The following is an 18,853-nucleotide window of genomic DNA, read 5'->3' on the forward strand; positions in this document are numbered from 1 at the left end:
TGTGTGTGTGTGTATATATGGTTCCTCTTTAACAAATATCATTTAAATAAGTTAGTATCTTTAAAATTGGAGAATGCGCGAAAAAATATAAGAGTTTCTTGGTGGTAAAAATATTGGGAAGCAGATTATCTTAAGAGTCCCATGTCTTCTACTTAATGATTATATGATTATTAGTATAAATGTATATATAAGTGCATAGACTGGAAGAAGGTGACTATGCAAAACTGGATGTAAAATAAATAAAGATTTAAAAAACAAAGGAACTATTATCTCTTAGCGATTATCACAATGGAAAGATCTCAAGAAAGAAATTATTTAGATTTTATTAAATGGCAGCTGGATAGGCAGAAGGCTGAGCGAAAATATTTCAACAGTCTTATATCCATGACCTTGACTGGATCTCTGATTTAGTTTCCAGCTCAAGGACGAATAGCAAAGGGTGCCAGAATCTTTCTCAAAGTTGGGATCCGGAAAATCATCTTCCAGGCATAACAGGAGAAACTTTTAAGGCCACCTTCGAGCTTGGTGCCAAGTCACTACTATTTTGATAAATGTCCTTTTTGTTGTTGTTATATTTATTGTTATTATTATTATTATTTTTTCCTTATTGCTGAGACATAGAGCTGAACACACGACCAGCATTCACTGTCATTGAACAAGACTTCCTGACTTGATTACTTGCTTAATACAAGCTTTTCACTTTTTCTTGTCATTTCCACTCAGGCTCTGAAGTCATTCTCTCTTCCTCTCCCTCTCCTTCTCCCTCTCCCTGTGTGGTTGGTACCTGTGAGTAAAGTCTTACTTCTTGCTGAGTGTGGACCTGGATTCCTGAAATCTGCCTCCCCATTAGCAGGGTGATGCCGATAACAAACAGAAAACAGACTCTGGCAACCGACATATATCACCTGATGTATCCACAGGTTCACAAGTAATAGAACCAATATTCAAACTCACTATATACTATGCATTTTGTGAATTGAATTGAAAAGCAATATTAACATAAGACTTACAAACACTGAAAAATTAATTTACGTCTTTTACAATCATATTGATAACATAATATGTATTGCCCTTGGAAAACAGTATTGGGATTACTGAAATCGGTCTTGCACACTCATTGATAATTTACACACTACCGGGAAATACTGTCTTCTCTTATAGTGATCATACTCTGTGGTGTAAAAGTTAATATTTTCTCTTTAATGTTAAAATTTTAAGAACCACAAATAATAAAATGATTTTAATGTGTAATACAATGCTCTATTTTAAAAGCTTTGACATTCATTTCCCACCAATAAATCAAAATACATGAAAATACCATTCACTTCTCTCCATTGTCAGTATTACATTCCTGTTCAAGGTCACACACATTACAAGGTCAACTTTAGAAGCTCTGTCCTTACTATCTTAGTGGCTGCCTGGCCTACCAGGTTCTATTTTAATACAGTGTTACTGTCCTGCTTAAACCCTTCTTAAAGATTCTCTTCCCATTTCTTAAATCAAAAACTTTTATGATGATTATTTACAAAGTTCTGCATTAGCTGGCCTATGCCTTTTCTCTGACCCTGTCTCCATTTCAGTTAACTTTGTTCCTTAAACTGTAGCCATCCCTAACCCTTTCCTGCTTTCAGCCCCTTGCCTAGCTGTCTTGTCTACCTCATCACTTTCAGGTATATTTCATCGTAACGTGGTCGTGTGTGTTCCATCTCCCTAATGGAAACATAAATTCTGAAAGTAAGGGCAATGTTGCGTTTCTCACTGTTCCCTAACCACCTGAATTTATATCTGAAACTCAGTAGATACTCAGTAAATAATAGTAAATATCATTTTAATGAATGAAAACCCAGGATAAGTATGTATTCTAGATGTCAATCCAGTGAACAGTGGAGGAAAAGTATACAGACATTTGTTTGACTTTCCTAAAATCACAGAAATTAGGACTTGAATCTGGTGTTATTTCTATTGTAATACATTTTCTTACATAGGCTCTTATTGCCTATTTTGTGAGGAAGCCAGCCCCTTAAATTAACTAAGAATTAACTGCACATATTTTTATACTATCTAAAACATCTTGACACTTTTTTTTTAGTCATTGAATTTTCTCATTTGATTTATGCTGAGGGAAACTACCAAGGGAATAAAAGCTAATATATCCTTTGGCACACTTAGAAGATAATTCAATTAATAATTTCATAGATCCAGTTCTACTGTACGCTCACTCATACACAGAATCAGCTATGGCAATTAACTAGATTCAGTCCATGTGTCATGGGAATACAAATGGTTACATGGAATACTAAATTGGATATGTTTATTGCCAATTTACATAGCACTGGATGTGTATTTTCTGTACTAAATTTGAACTGAGTTATGCATAAATCTCAGCATATTTCACCCTAGATTCATAAGCATAATTTATATTAAGATATGCCTCTATGTGACTTCTTAGCACACACCTAATTTGACTGTTATTAGTGATATAACTATTACTAATCATAAGACAAGTTTGATTATAAGGTGAATTATTCCTCTTTCTGCTATTATTTTTTCTCTTGTCCTAATATCTCTCCTCCTTAAATCATACATAAAATATTAATAAAATTATTTCACTACCTTTGGCTATTTTTGTCCTCTCTTGTTGCTTTATACATTGAATTTTCCATAAACAGCTATAGTATTTTAAAACTATATTATCATCATCATACACAATTTCACATATAAATCTAGGAAACAAAACTTAAGTAAATCTTTCATAAAAATTTCCTAGTTGTCAAAAGAAGAATAATTTGTCATAGAGATATAGCAGTGTTAGAGTTGTTTTATGAATATCAATAATGCTATTTTCCTCAGAATTTTATTTACCAATAGCACATTGTATAATTTAGATAATTTGTGTTTATTAATGTCACAACTTTGAAATGTGTCATTACTATCAAAGTTGAAAACTATCAAGTAAAATGTAATTTTTTATCCAGTGATTTAATTTGATGTCCATGTTGTTCATTTTACAAATGATAAAATAACTGCACAAATTTAACTAATTTCTTAAACTTCCCATGTCTATCACACCTTGATAACTTAAAAAAAACTAAACATTTCCACTCTTAGATCTTAACGTGAGTGGTTGTGCATTCTAGGATATTGTTGGTTTAATGCAGAATGGAATGTCAGCATCAGAGCAACAGAAAACAAACAATAGAAACCCTTAGTCATTATTGCCTGCATAATAACAATAACATTAGAAATAATAATGATGATGATAACAGCTAACATGGCGTTTACAACCTGTGATTAAATTTAAGCACATTTATATACATTAGGTATTATCACCATTTTATCTCTACATTTATCACCTCTTAATTGGAAGGCTGAAATGTAGGGAATTATGTAGCCATTTTCTACCCCTCTTTAGGTCTCTTTAATAAAAATTGGTAACAGATTGTCAATATTTATAACTTTTAAATAACCATGTAATGTAATTGGACTTAGATCACAATTTCTTTCTGCTGAATTATTTTTTATGTTGACATATAGTTTATTTTTAGTATGCACTCAAGTAGGCCACTTATTCATTTAAAAAGGTGATAATACATACAAATTTAATTATTTTTACATAATAGAGCAAAATAACTTGACCCATTCAAGTTACGATTGGAAATGAATCACAGGTGATACATTTTCTGAGCATTGCATCACAGTAACCAAAAAGAAAAACAAAAATGTCCAGCCTCTTCTAAAAATATTTTGTAATATGGTTATCCACTTTTAGACAATTTTTTGGGGGGGCTAAAAACATGTACTCTTCATTTTTGTTTCCCCAGGATGAAAGTGCTGCCTAGCATATTTTACACATTCATAAATATTAATTTAATGAATGAATTTGGCAATAAATATAAAGCAGCTGGTAGTATATTATTATGTACAATATTTGTACTACAAATTATTTTACAATAATATAAATGCATTTTTAAAATCAGAGAAATTAAAAGTATATAAAAGCAAGGACACATTGCAAACCATAATCTGAATGAAAAACACCTACAATTATAATTCAATCACATGAATAAATCTGAGCAAGTGTTTCTGATTTTGCTTTTCCCAAATAAAACTCTAAATTTGGGAAAAACATAAATCAAGATTTTAGGATATTTATTACATGTAAAAATATCTTTATCATTTCCCAGACAGCTTCTGGAAAATCACTAATATGTTCTTTGTTTTGTTTTTTCATTTCAGAAAAAGAGATATTGGAAATATTTAGGTTTGTTTCTGATACTACATTATAATAGAAGTTTCAATTTATATTCAGAAAGAACATTTGTGTGCAAAAAAATGCTTAAATAAAATTTTAAAATATACGTGCATATATTAAAATGAAATTATCTTGGTTTATTAGGATGTGATCTAGAATTTTACATACTTAATTCTTATTATTTGATACAGATATAAAATACGCATCTCAAAAATAATTAAAATAAGCAATCACAATGAGAAATGTAGCTCAGGGAAAAAAATAAAGTTTAAATCAATTGTTTTAGCACTGCTGATTTACGAGTATTGGCAACAAAAATTAATCATATTATGAAGTTTGAGAAAAATCACAAAAAATAAAAGTATCAAAAATAGGATATCTTTTATTGTATTGAGCTGACTACATTAATATTAGTTTTTATAATTTTAGGAAAATTCTTAGAAGGCCCAAGAAAAATCAAAGATTCCCTTAAAAAAATTATCATTGAATTATTTGTACCTAACAAGATAATATTTGAAATCTTGCTACATATGAAAAATTTTTAGATCCTAACAGTGCTCTTAAAAATAATTATTTAAAGAGGTAAATTGTTGGGCTGGCCAAGTGGCTCATTTGGTTAAGAGCTTGCTCAAGAGTTTGAGCTCTGAGCAACAGCGGTTCGAGTCCCGGCCCAAGCTGAGCAGCCCTGAGCTGCCAACAGGTGGCAGGATGGCTCAGCTAAAAAAAAAAAAAAAAGAGGTAAATTGTTGGGCTGGCTGAGTGGCGCATTGGCTAAGAGTTGGCTTGCGAGGCCAGCTCTGAGCATCAGAACCCCAGTTTGGATCCCACATGAGTGCCAGTGATGCTATGCCCTCTACAGTTAAGATGGTGAACAACAGCTCGACCTGGAGCTGGGTTGCCGTGAGTGGCCGGCAGCTGGCATGAGCTTCTGTGAGCTGTCGTGAGCCACCATGAGCCATACAATGGCCAGCGACCCATCTGCCTCAGCCGGGAAGAGCACAATGATAATACCAACATGGGCCAGTGAAGCGACATCCTCCACAACTAGACTGAGGAACAAAAGGACAGCAACTTGTCTGTTCCCCTTCCCCAATGCCCCAACACTGTTCCCCTCCACCAATTCCCCAATAAAATATTAAAAAAAAATTGTCTTTATGAAGCCTTTATCTTCATCACAGGGGCAGACACAGTTTCTCTTGTCAACAATACTGTAGTAAGGAGGACATTTTAACGCAAAGGACCTTATACATATGAAATAAAGGGATCTGTGTGGATAAATAGAATAAGTCAAATGAGTTATACAGTTTTTAAAATTGAATAGATACAGAAACAATATTGTCTGCTTCTTAGGTTCTACTTCTTTAAAGCACTGTGATGATATTACATTTCTAAGGAAATTTTTTTCTGTCATTGATCATTTGTAAGTCTCTGTGACACATTTAATTATAAGTGTGTTGAATTATGTTAATTTATGATACTTTGTAAGCTGTTGCATAAATTGATTCCGGCTTCCTAGATATATTGTAATATTTGTATGTCCCTTCAGTCATTTTGCATCATTGAAAAGCACTTAATACACTATTTCTAGAGTTATACAATAAATATTATTAAACAGTAATTATTATGAAGGTTCTTAAAAACAAAGATACAAAAATACCATTTAATTCTTTGTCTTTATCAGAATTTAGTAAAAATTATGTTGGCTTTTATTTTTCAATATGTGATGATGATACAAGTCAGAAACAAATCAAAGAAAAATGTAAATGTACATATTTTCACAAACCTGAATACTATTTTTAAATTCACTCTATGACATTTCACTCACAGGCATATATGTCTCTATGGCTTATTTTATTCAGCAAATATTCACTTCAACAGCCCTCCCAATGGAAGAGGAGTACATTACACAGCTGGGTTGACATTAGGCTTAACCATGTAACTTTCTGGATGTGACATAAGCAGACATTTGAAATTTGCTCACTGGGCTTGTTCCCTCGTGCTTCTGCCATCACCACAAGATGGTGTCCTCCGTGGGGCTGCCACCTCTCCAGCCTGGCTACAGGCATTACTGGACTCATCGTGTGGAGTTCAACACTGCCGCTCCAAGCAGAGCTCCCTACTGGGTCAGCTGGAGTCGGCCGATTTCAGTGGAGCATGAAAATTATTTTTGTATGCCATGGAATTTGGGGGTGTTTATTAGGCATAATTAATTATTATGTCATTAGCTGATAATGTATCTGCACTGCTTTATTGTTTTCTCTTTAGCCCTTTTCACTGTTTCCCATATGTATTTTGCTACTGTATTTTGTTTTGTTTATTGTTGGTTTTCCTTGCTAGTATGTAAGGTCCATAAGGTCAAGTGGCTTTGCTTGCTTTATTCAGTTCTATATACTCAATACCCAGGAGAGTACTTGGTGGGTAGTATATGTCTGATAAATATTGATGAATGAAACAATGTAATTAAGATACTAATTATATTACTAATAGTAATATTAGCTTTTTAATGTACTAAAAAAGCTGCTATCTAGTTTCAATCATCACAAACTATGAGCTAGCTTAAGTCAGTGTACAGATATCAACAATACATAGACAATATTAGGAAAAACTTGTCTTTGCCGCCATGTCACTGAGATTAGATACTCTCATTCAGAGGATTTAATAATGTAAGGGACACAAAGTTCTGGCTGACTGGATTCAAGTTGTTGGACTGGTGTTTTTCAAACATTAAGTACTTGAACTTTCGGTGGCCATGTTATTCTTGATTAAGGTGTAACACAGTAAATCCAAGGAGCTAAACCTACTAGCAGCGAATCTTAGGGAGGAGGAGGAAGTTGGAGGGGCACTACTGCTATGGACTGAAAGTTTGTGCTCTCGCCCCCACCCCCCACCCCCGAATTCCTATGTTGCAACCCTACCTCCCAATGTGATGATATTAGGAGGTGTGGCCTTAGGGAAGTAACTAGGATTATATGAGGTCACAAAGTGGAGCTCTCATGAATGGGACCAGTGTCCTTACGAGGATCAGGAGAGCACTTTGTTTGCATGTTCTGCAGTCCATCACATGAGGACGGAAGCAGAAGATGGCAGTCTCTAACCAGAAAAGGCTCTCACCAGAGCCTGACCATTCTGGCTCCTTGACTTCCAGCATCAGGAACTGTGAGAGATAAAATTCTGTTGTTTATACGCTACCCGGTCTATAGTACTTTGTTATAGCAGCCCACACTCATTAAGGAGCAGTGAGGTCTGCCATTAGCTCACAGTATCTTTCAGGATCTTCAGATGACAAAACTCTGAAGTCAGTGAAGGCTAGGCATGATGTGATCGCAGATGCGATTTCAGGGGGAGCTTCACCCCATGAAATTCTATACTAGTTCCATCTGTGAGGTTGGCTGAATGTTTGAGCCTGGCTTCCCCCGCAATTCACATGTTGAAGCCCCTATCCTCAATGTGATGATATTTGGAGGTGAGTGTTTGAGAGATCATTAGTTTTAGATGAAGTCATAAATACAGAGCCCACGTGATGGAATTAATGCTCTTAAAGAAAGGGAGAGACAGAAAGGGCCGGCCGAGTGGCTCAGTTGGTTAAGAGCTCACTCAAGAGTGTGAGCTCTGAGCAACAGTGGTTCGAGTCCAGCCCGAGCTGAGCNAAAAAAAAAAAAAAAAAAAAAAAAAAAAAAAAAAAAAAAAAAAGGAAGAAAGGGAGAGACAGAAGGTGTCTCCCTTTCTGTGTGAATGAACCAAGAAAAGGACATGTGAGCACATAACCAGCAAAAAGGGCCTGCCCAAGAACCTGACCATGCTGCTCCCCTGACCTTGGACTTCTAGCCTCCAGAACAGTGAGAAATAAGTGCTCATGTTAAGACACTCAGCCTATGGCCTTTCATTATTAACAGCAGGAACTGAGACAGTTGATGTGCTAGTAAGAACCTGGATCCCTGGGGCAAGGTCCTCATTCCAGAGAAAGGGAGAAGGGTGTGGTACATTGGAAGCGGGGTTGATATTTCTGGACAATTATGTTAAACAGGTGCCAAGAGAGTGATGAATCCAGTAGTTACACGAAATGACTATATTTATTTAATTGTTTGATATGTGTTTGTTTATTTGTAAGGTTTATCATCTCAAGGGTTGGATATTTTCTAGTATTCCTTAAAAACTTTTCATCATCATAATTTCTTAAGTTTGTTTTAACAATAAGATTAATATGTATCAAATTATATCTGTCAGATTTAGACAAAAATGTGATAAAACTAGAATAATTGATTGTACCTATGCATGTGAGGAATGCAATATTCCAAATTTTCCCAGGGGGTTCATGTAAAGTTTTGGTTTTGCAAATACAGCTGAGCAGTGAAATATTTTTCAGCTCTCTCTTTTAACATTTTGTTCTTCTTATCTTCTGACAGAGAGGTAAACTTTGTATTTCTCTCAGATGCTGTCCTTGAAATGATCATACTGGATATAAAACCTAATTAGATGCCAGCATTAGACCAATTTATTTCTACAATGAGCCCTCTTCTTTAAAGTTTGAACAGCTTAAATGTATTACGGTGAGTGTAAAAGATAGGGTCATAAGACAAGATTTTAATCACAGATACAAAATGTGTGTCTGCTATGACCAAGGACTTTTTGAATCTATGTGTTTATTGAGATAATTTTCTTTAAGTGTCAAAGTCATTCAGGTCTTATTTACTTCATTCTGTAGATGCAGCCAATCGTGCCATTAGATTCACTGTGATGTTGAGAGACTGGTAAACTTGAGGAACTAAAATAATTATGTGATAGAGCAAAGATTTATTAATTCTAAGGAATGCATGTAAATATGGAAGTAACATGAATACGTCTTATAAAATTAATATCTCTGTATCCTGAACATGCTTTGGAAGATTGCTAACAACATTATACTACCCATAAAAAAATGCATTTAAATATTGTCATTATGTCTAACAAGAAATAAAAGCAGGTGCAGAGAGCTCGATGAGAAAAAATGTAAATGAAATTTCAATACTTCTTAACATGCATTGTTACCACATAACTATTAAATTAATCACATAAAATAATTAAGTCTAGTTAATAGGTGGTATGTAATGAGTACCTAGTCACAAAGCTTAATAATATTCTAATTGTAATCAAACCTACTATGCAATTGCTGCTTATTGCTTTAAACCACATATCACATACCTACTATCTCCTTTGTTTTATAAATTGGAACTTTAGTTTAACTAGTGTTTCTTAGTAAGGGTCATGCCTTTGAAATGTTGACAATAAACTGGCAGGATGCCAAGGAATCTGAGCAAAATGGAATACAAAAGAGGTTTTGAACAGAAAATAAATAGGGCTTAATCTTCTGAATACCTTCAATTTAGTGCTATTAAAGTAAATGTGGTGGTATCAAATTATAAATGCCTTGATTCTCTTCTACTCTTTCCTAGCAATATTATACTGTAGGTGCTTGAATCAAGCAATAAAGTCTATTCTTGTTATGTTTTTTCTTTGTGACATTGCATAATATCTTTTTAATTTTCATAGTTTCTATGCTGTTTTGATTGAAAGATACAGAATAAAAATATTCTTACCATTTCTAACATCAAATACATCAAATATTTATTTACAACAATAATTTCTCATGGCGTTACATGTAAGGTACTGAAAATTGTATTACCATTAGAAATTTGCCACTTAATAAAATACTTTATTTTATAACAACACAAGCTTTAATTACCAAAAAATAAGCTTATTTGATACCTTCAGTACTAATCATAGTTATTAGGTTGCAATATCCAACCAAAATTTCTACTTATCTTCCTATGAGAAAAATATAAAAGGTTTATTAACAATAGCAGGTTTATAGCTATAAAATAGAAGTGTCAACTTTCCTAATACAATTAGACCAATTTACAAGGAAGGTAACTGAAAGAGAAAAGCAGGCTAAACTTTAAATGATGACTATGGTTACTTATTCCAAGCGATTATTTAACCCCGTGCCCCTAAATAATACTAACTATAGACAAATGATAACATTGGGACATTTTCCCTTTTTCTACCATGTGAATAAAATCTGAACTTTAGCAATTCATGAAATTATATATATATATATATATATTTATATATATATAAATAAAACTTTCTACTTCAGTATAAATTCTTCTTTCACTAGCATATTTTATATAAATTATCATAAGTGAATTTCACACCATTGTACTCATCCGCTATAAACATTTTTTCATGAGTCTGTTTTAATAAATTATAGTAAGTCCCTAGAAGGTAATATCTCAAACACACATGATAGAGAAGAAGTTAGGTAACTACATGGGCAAATTAATATAATTATAAAACTGAATTGTATTCTTAAAAGTAGTATAAGGTGGGAATACTGAGTTGGACTCCCAACATAATTTTGTATTGTCCTGTAATTAATTAATTTGGATATTAAAAAAATATTAATCTGAGGGGCCAGCCGAGTGGCTCAGTTGGTTAAGAGCTCGCTCAAGAGTTTGAGCTCTGAGCAACAGCAGTTCGAGTACAGCCCGAGCTGAGCAGCCGCTAAGCTGCAAATAGGTAGCAGGATGGCTCAGGTAAAAAAAAAAAAAAAAAAATTAATCTGAGGAAAAAGCAAGAGGAGGCAGCTTAAATAGAGGCTTCATGTGTAGGTTATATCCACAAGATATAACCTACAAAGTAAGTTTACTTTTTAATTTAGAGGTTATAATTTTAATTTTACAATTTGGAGACTGGAAAAAATATGTCAACGGAATGATTGTTGATAATATGCTTATTAATTAAAAAATATAACATGCTTTCTTTTGCTCTACATAAAATTCAGTCTTTATTAGAAATAAATGACCCTTTATAGGTAAAAGGTACTATTAAGAACTCTAAACGTCTAACTGTAAACCTCAGCTAATGCTGTCCTGTCTTTCCATTTCAAAATTGAAATGATTTACATAGGTAGAACTTACTATCCTTTCTAGGAAGATGAAGGTTGGTTATAGATAAAAATGTCAAATTAAATAAAACTGTACAGAAGATAGATCACTGAAAGGAAAATAAGAAACACAACTTCTTTATAGGACTTTGCAATTTAAACAATCTTTGACCAGTGTGATAATTTATTTAAGGACAAATGATTTAGAAAAAAATAAACCCTGAAATTTAAATAAAATGAAGGGAAGAAACAAAAGATGATGAAAACATTTATGTTCTTGGTTCCACGAACTAGGGAAACCAAATATTTATTATTTAAAGTTGCATTACAAATAGAATATATATTTGTTTCCATAGTGGCACTGTAATCCTGTGATAGCCCAATTCCCCAAGTAGTAATAACTAAAATCTTTATAGAGATAACACAAATCAAATAACAACAACAATAGAAACGAAAACAGTAACATAAACTACCTAAGTCTTCTGTAGAATATACAGAATCAGGACACCAGTTTCCCACTTTTCTTTTTTCTCTTATGGCTTTGTCTATGGGGCAGGCTTTAGTTGAAGAGCTTCAAAGTCACTGTGGAGCTAAAATTTGTCCATAAATTCAGAGGTTCCTTGGAAAGGTGCCAATACAGGTTGACTAGTGTGTGGGGAAACCCGGATAGGAGTCAGAGAAAGAGATGGCTTAATTCTGTGTATAAAACCCAGGAAATCTCAGCCTAAGCCCTGATCTTCCTATGTCTTAGATACAAACTTGCATAGCAAAAACTTCAGAAGTCAACTGAGATTTGAATCACAGCCCACAGGAGGCAACACAGAATTTAAGGGTGATTTCTTGCTTAAAAACACTTTTTCCAGATGGTTGTCAAATTACACGGCATCTGCACAACATAATATTTACAGTATCCAGGACACAATTCGGCATTTCTTGACATGTAATGAGCCAGGAGAATATAACCAATTAAAACGGGAAAGGACAGGCAACATACGCACGTGCTAAGATGGCCCAGATACTGAATCTGTCAGATATAGATTCCAGGACAGCTATTTTAACTATGCTCCATGAGATAAAGGAAAAGGAGAGAAATGTCAGCATAGAAACTAAAATAACACAAAATTAGGAATTTAGAACTAAAAAATATGGCATCTTAAATAAAATAAAAAGCTCCCTGGGTGGGCTTAGGAGAAAGGAGATGAGGGTGTCGAGTCAGTTAACTTGAACTAACAGCAGAAATTGACTAATCTGATGGACCATGATAAATACAACATATAAGCTGAACAGTGTCTCAGATGTCTGAGATAATTTCAAAAGTCCTGACATGTGTGTAAGCAAAACCCTGGACATGAGGGAGAGATTAGGATGGGGCAAATATGTGAAGACATAGTGATCAGAAACTGCCCAGATATATTGTCCAATACAAATTTAGAGACTGAAAAAAGCCCGGTATACCCCAAACACGGTAAACCCAAAGAAAACCAGACCTAGACACATTCTAATCAAAGCACAAAGATAAAGAAAATAATTTGAAAGTATCTAGAGACAAAGGATAAGTGGCACACAAGGGATCCACAATTCAAATGATCACGGATTTCTCATCAGAAACCAAAAAAGCTAGAAGACAATGAAACCAATCTTTAAAGAATATCAACCTAGAACTCTTTCCAGGAAAAAGATCATTCAGAATGGAGGAAGGGGGGTGGGATTTTTTTCAGATTAAAGAAAAATAATAGAATGTATCCCAAACAAATATCCTCTATAATAAATGGAGACGGAATTTCTTCAGGCTGAAGGACAATAATATCAGAAGGACATCTGAATCATAAAGGATGAAGGAAGAGTAAAATAAATAGTAAATAAATCAGTCATAACAATATTTTATTTTCTCTTTGGTTCTTTAAAATATTTATGACTTTGAAACAAAGATTATCATAATTTTCAGTTAGATTTCAACGAATGTAGATATATTACATAGGAAATCAATAATAAAAAGATTTGCGGGGGTCAGGTATAAAGGGACATACATAGTTGCAAGGTTTCTACATTTAATTTAAAGTGTTAACATATTAACTGTATATAGATTATAAAATGTTAAGTTTGTATATTATAATCCCTAGAACATCACTTAAGCAAATCAAAATGAAACACAAACCTAAAAGATATTATTAATATATAAATTAAAATATTGAAATCTTCTAGTAACTAAAAAGACAGAATAATGGGAACAGAACATGAAAAAACAGTGAAAAAACTGAAAAATAAAATTGCAGACCTAAATGAAACCATATTAATAACTGTACTAAATTTAATAGTCTAAACCAATGGCTGGCCTACTATGCCTTTGGCAAAATATAGTCTAAGGACCTTTTATATTTATGCTTACACTTAAGAATAATTTGTATATTTTTAATTGTCTAGAAGAGCAAAATAATGCAAAAAGCCTTTAGAATGGTTTGTTTGTGAAAGAGACCCAGAAAACCAGGCAAAATCTAAAATATTTATTACCTGACCCATTTATTGATGACTCCTGGCTTAAACACTAATTATAAGGCAGAGCTTGACAGAGTGGGTGAAAAAGCAATATTCTATTATATGCTGCCTAATAAGACACATTTTAATTTCACATAAAAATTACAGAATTTTACACCTGAAACCTATGTAACTTTACTAACAATTAACTTTGATTAAAAATAAAACACAAGGGGAAAGTAAATGAATGAAAAAAGGTGTATAAACAGTAACTGTAAATGGTTTGAGTACCTATTTGAATATTAGACAAAATACATTGCGCTCAAAGAGATCAGTGGAGAAAATAGAAGAAATGATTTATGACAAAGATATATATAAAGAGATATCTATATCTATATCTATCTATCTATCTATCTATCTGCACACATCACACTTTCCCGAACCTGTAAGCATGTTACTTTACATGGCAAAGGGGCTTTAGGGCTGTCTTTAAGGTAAAGGTGTTGAGTTGACAAGATTATCCTCGATTATCCAATGTGGGTCCACTGTAATGGCAGGTGAGTCAGAGAAAAGAGATGTGAGAAAGGAAGAGTCAGAGTAATGTGATGTGAGTGACAGAAACTGCGTCTACCATTGCTGGTTTTGAAGATGAAAGGGGACAGTGAGCCAAGGAATGTGGGCAGACTGTAGAAGCTGAAAAAGACAAGAAAACAGAATCTCCCCTAAAGTCTCCACAAAGGAACACAGCTCTACCGACACCTGACTTTATCCCAGTGAGAAAGATTTTGAACCTCTGACCTCCAGAACAGAAAGATATTTTTGTTGTTTACAGCAATGAAGTCCGTGGTCATGGTTATAGCAGCAATAGGATGCTAATACAGCATACAAGTTATAAATGTGTATTGCCTCACTGAGCCTCAGAATATATGATGCAAAAAACAATGGGCTTAAAGGGAGAGAAAAACATTTACAACTGTGGTAGAGGATTTTCACACCTCATTCTGATAGAACAGCTATCCAGTAAAATTCAGCGAAGACGTGTAAGATTTAAACACTGTCACCCACCTTGAGCTAATTGATATTTATAGAACATGAGATCCTGTGACTGCAGGATACATATGTTTTTCGAAGTACCCATAGTGAGAAATCAATAACAGCAAAATATCTACAAAAACACTAAATATCTGGAAGTCAAACGTATCCTTATAAATAACTATACGGCAATGATGAAACTCAAAGAAAATTTAAAAACTATATATTTTCAACTGAATGACAACAAAAATACAACATATTACAATCTGTGGGATGCAGTTAAACCACTGCTTAATGAGAGATTTAGAGTTTATATGGTTATATGAAAAAATAAGAAATATCTAAAATGAATGAGCTAATATTCCACCTTAAGAATTTATAAGCAAAGAGCAAAGTAAATCCAAAATATATAGAGAAATGGAAATAATAAAGATAAAACCAAAATCAACAAACTAGAAAACAGATGTATGATACAGAATATAAATTAGTAAATCCAAAAGATAATGCTTTGTAAAGATCAACACTGTGAGCAAACCCTTAGCTAGAAAAGTCTTTTCAGTAAATAGTGCTGAGGGGGGAGGGGGGAGGCAGAAGAGGGTAAAGGGGGTCAAATATACGGTGATGGAAGGAGAACTGACTCTGGCTGGTGAACACACAATGTGATATATAGATGATGTATTACAGAATTGTACCCTTGAAACCTATGTAACTTTACTAGCCAATGTCATCTCAATTAATTTAATAAAATTTTAAAAAATGGGGCTGGCAGCATGCTTTTGCAACCTACAGTCACTTTTCATTGTCCAGCTGTCCTCAATGAAGAGTGTGTTTCATCAACATCTCCTCAGAGACCACCTGGAAGGTGGTGGGTTTTGAGGTTTGACAAATGGGCTTCAACAAGAATAGCTGAACTTTATTATTCAAAGATGGTTTTCTACAAGATATTCTGTAAAGACAGTTTTTCATTACTAATTTTAAATAATAAAAATAATAAAATTAAAAAAAATAGTGTCGAATGACTTGGATATGTGTATAGAAAAATAATACATAGTGACTCTATAAAAATGAACTCAAAATGGATTATTCACCTTAATGCAAACTTTCAACCAACAGAATATTATAAAGAAAGCCCAGACATAAATTGTTTAGTTGGTCTTTCCATTAATTTTTTTTTTTTTTTAAGCTGAGCCATCCTGCTACCTGTTGGCAGCTCAGCAGCTGCTCAGCTCGGGCTGGACTCGAACCGCTGTTGCTTAGAGCTCAAACTCTTGAGTGAGCTCTTAACCAACTGAGCCACTCGGCTGGCCCTTTCCATTAATTTCTTGAGTCACGGTTAGTAAATATGTAAAATAATATGGATTTTTTGTGTCTGTTCTTGAGAAAATATTTGCTTTCTAGAGGCATTCTCAATGAGAAAACTTGTTTTACAGTTACCATCATATCCTATGAATAATAATGTACTAGAAATTCTCCAATAGAAACATTTTGTCAATAAGAGTTTCTTTTACATCCCCTCTAAGACAGCTATGTCCTTTCAAATATCAGGGAACCTCCAACATTGATGATTCCTGACTTAGCTCTTGAGCATAATATTAAATTTCTTCCTTTTTTAAGGACATGTATACCAAATTACTCTAAAATCACATGCAATAACTTAAGGTGGATTGTGTAAAGTTCCATTTTCATTAGCCTTCACTTTTCACAAATGTCACAGTTATAAAAAATTTTATAATTATTTAACAACTCTCCTTGTCATAATCCCCACTTTCAGATAATAAATACCATTTTGATAAAATATAAATGCTGATATATTTAACCACTTTAAAAATACTATGTCATATCTTATGAGGATATAAAATAATTGAACAAAAACAACTTGAATAAGAAATGACAATTCTTACTACCTACTCGTATGTGGGTCACAGGACCATTAATATTATACAATAAACAGGAATCTAAGAAGATATTGACCAATTACTGGTAACTAATAATGATCACTAATAATCTAGTTCATTTGATGTGGTGTTCTGTGTTATAGATTGCCACACAAAGCTTAATTTTCACGATAAGCAATATGAAGACCATTAAATCTATACAGCACTGTGAAATGTTGCATACATCCACTAGATGTCTCCAATAACTGACTTTGAAGGGCTAAAGCTATGCATTAAAATGTTGAAACATGAACCACATATGTATTTTATCTTCCTACAAAAACTCATATTTTCCGAAGCAGAAAAAAGTTGATTGAATAAACATACAAAATGAAAATAACTTACATTCAATGTCAAGGTACATGCTCTTTTGGTGCCCTCCGATTCTACTTGCAGCTTCACAGTCGTATCTCCCTGAGTCCGACAACTTCACGTCCGTGATGCTCAGGGATGAGCGTCCACGCTGCCCTTTGACTTCCACACGGCCGTCTGGGCTCTGCTCACATCGAAGTAGGAAAAAGAAAGATTTTATGCTTGTTTTGTGTAAAAGGATGACCAAACACATGGCATTTATGCTACACACAGTAAGTGAAAATAAACTCTTACCTGCATTCAAATATTTTTCCCAAAACACTGCATTTCTATATTTATGATTTACAATTTCTAGCTTATCCATTGTACCTATCCACTTGCTTACAGGCACACTGAAATGCAGTAAAACTTAAACACATGTTTTATCAGCCTCTTTTTATTTAGTATGCTCGTTGCTTCTTAAAATCCTGCATGTTCTTCCAGGAAGGGTTTCCTTGGCTTCCAATTATGTTCTTTGCAAACATAATAAAAGAGCAATGCCTACTCAACTCTGACTAAAACCTACCAATGAAAACTATATTCCTGAGGCACTTTAGTTTCATACTCTACCACGTAGGGAGAACGTAGCAAGATTTATAAAAATTAAAGGCTTTAAAAGGAATTTACAGTTTTCATGTTTGAATAAATACAACAACCCTGCTCATAATCATAACCGCTACCACATGCATCATAGGTAAATTATTAAAACATAGCAAGCACGATCTAACTCATTCTTAGGAAGTCAATAAAAACAATACAAAGATGATTAATCACTTACTCCATGAATATTGCTTCAAATCAAGGAATTGCTTATAATTCAAGTCTATAGATTATATTTCAAATAAGACTTCTTGTGTGAAACACAATGATCATACCTATAATTATTTTTTAAATAACTTAATTACCTTTATAGAGCACATATGAAAATAGAGAAAGTTTACTCAATGAATTTTGCATCATACATTCAGGAAATATATTGAAATTTTAGCATTTTATATTTATTGGGACCATGCACTTTACTATTACTGAATCAATCATTCTCAATATTTGAGATTTTAATGCCTCATAAAATATTTTATGCCATACGTTTATTTTGAAATATTTATGTTATTATGTAACAAAATATGGTTGTTTAATTTTCTATATGACTGAAATTCAATTAAATTTTAATACATGTGTGCACTTCGTATATTACAGTTTGGCATTTAATTATTTCCCTTTATTAATCATATCAAAAGACTGCTTTTAAATTCTTTTTCAAACATGAAGTTAATCAGGACACAATATGATTCCTTTTTGGCCTTTTAATTTTGTATAGGTATGCAACTATTATATTATCATATCATTCACTAATAATTTATTCACTATCAGAAAAAATGGTCTTCAAAAACAAAGAAACAAAGACATACTAGGGATGTATTTTGCAACTTCAATCAGGATTTCTAGGCCGAACATATGTTCCCCACTCATAAGTATTGCTAAAAAAATAGTAAGATGAGGTTTTCCAGCAGATGGGCATTCTCTTCTGCCAATATTGAAGATGTTTTAACTGCCAAATCCATTTACTTCAGAGGAAAAAAAAAAAAGCAAAAATTCACAAAAATTAAAGTCAGAATGAGGAAACACACACAAAATGGCCAACGTGTTATACAGGTAACTAAGTTTCAATACTACCGGGGTGTTCTTTGGTCCTCACCTCCCTGTGCCTCTATTCGTCATTAGACATTATTGAACTATCTATCCTTCCTTCCTTACCGGCTGACTTCACTTGGCATTCAGACACCCATGCTCTGATTTTTCTCCACTTCAGCTCTCTGACTACTTCTTCATCTCAGTTGCAGTCTCCTGTCTCCCTGTAGGTCCCTGTATTCTGTCCTGGGCTCTGGTCTG

The 18,853-nt window shown here is 33.5% G+C and overlaps 1 protein-coding gene across 1 annotated transcript in view; it reads right to left on the reverse strand.

Moving 5' to 3' along the window:
* Window positions 1-18,853, reverse strand: part of LOC109375393 (neural cell adhesion molecule 2) — a gene marked incomplete at its 3' end in the record, with an annotated part of 398,480 nt that overhangs the window by 31,659 nt on the left and 347,968 nt on the right. Inside the window, exon 9 of the mRNA XM_019630775.1 lies at window positions 16,958-17,108. Within this exon, the coding sequence (XP_019486320.1) occupies window positions 16,958-17,108 (151 nt within the window). The remainder of the gene's footprint in view (window positions 1-16,957; window positions 17,109-18,853) is intronic.

This window comes from Hipposideros armiger, unplaced genomic scaffold (genome assembly GCF_001890085.2).
Source record: "Hipposideros armiger isolate ML-2016 unplaced genomic scaffold, ASM189008v1 scaffold_942, whole genome shotgun sequence".
Lineage (NCBI taxonomy): Eukaryota > Metazoa > Chordata > Mammalia > Chiroptera > Hipposideridae > Hipposideros > Hipposideros armiger.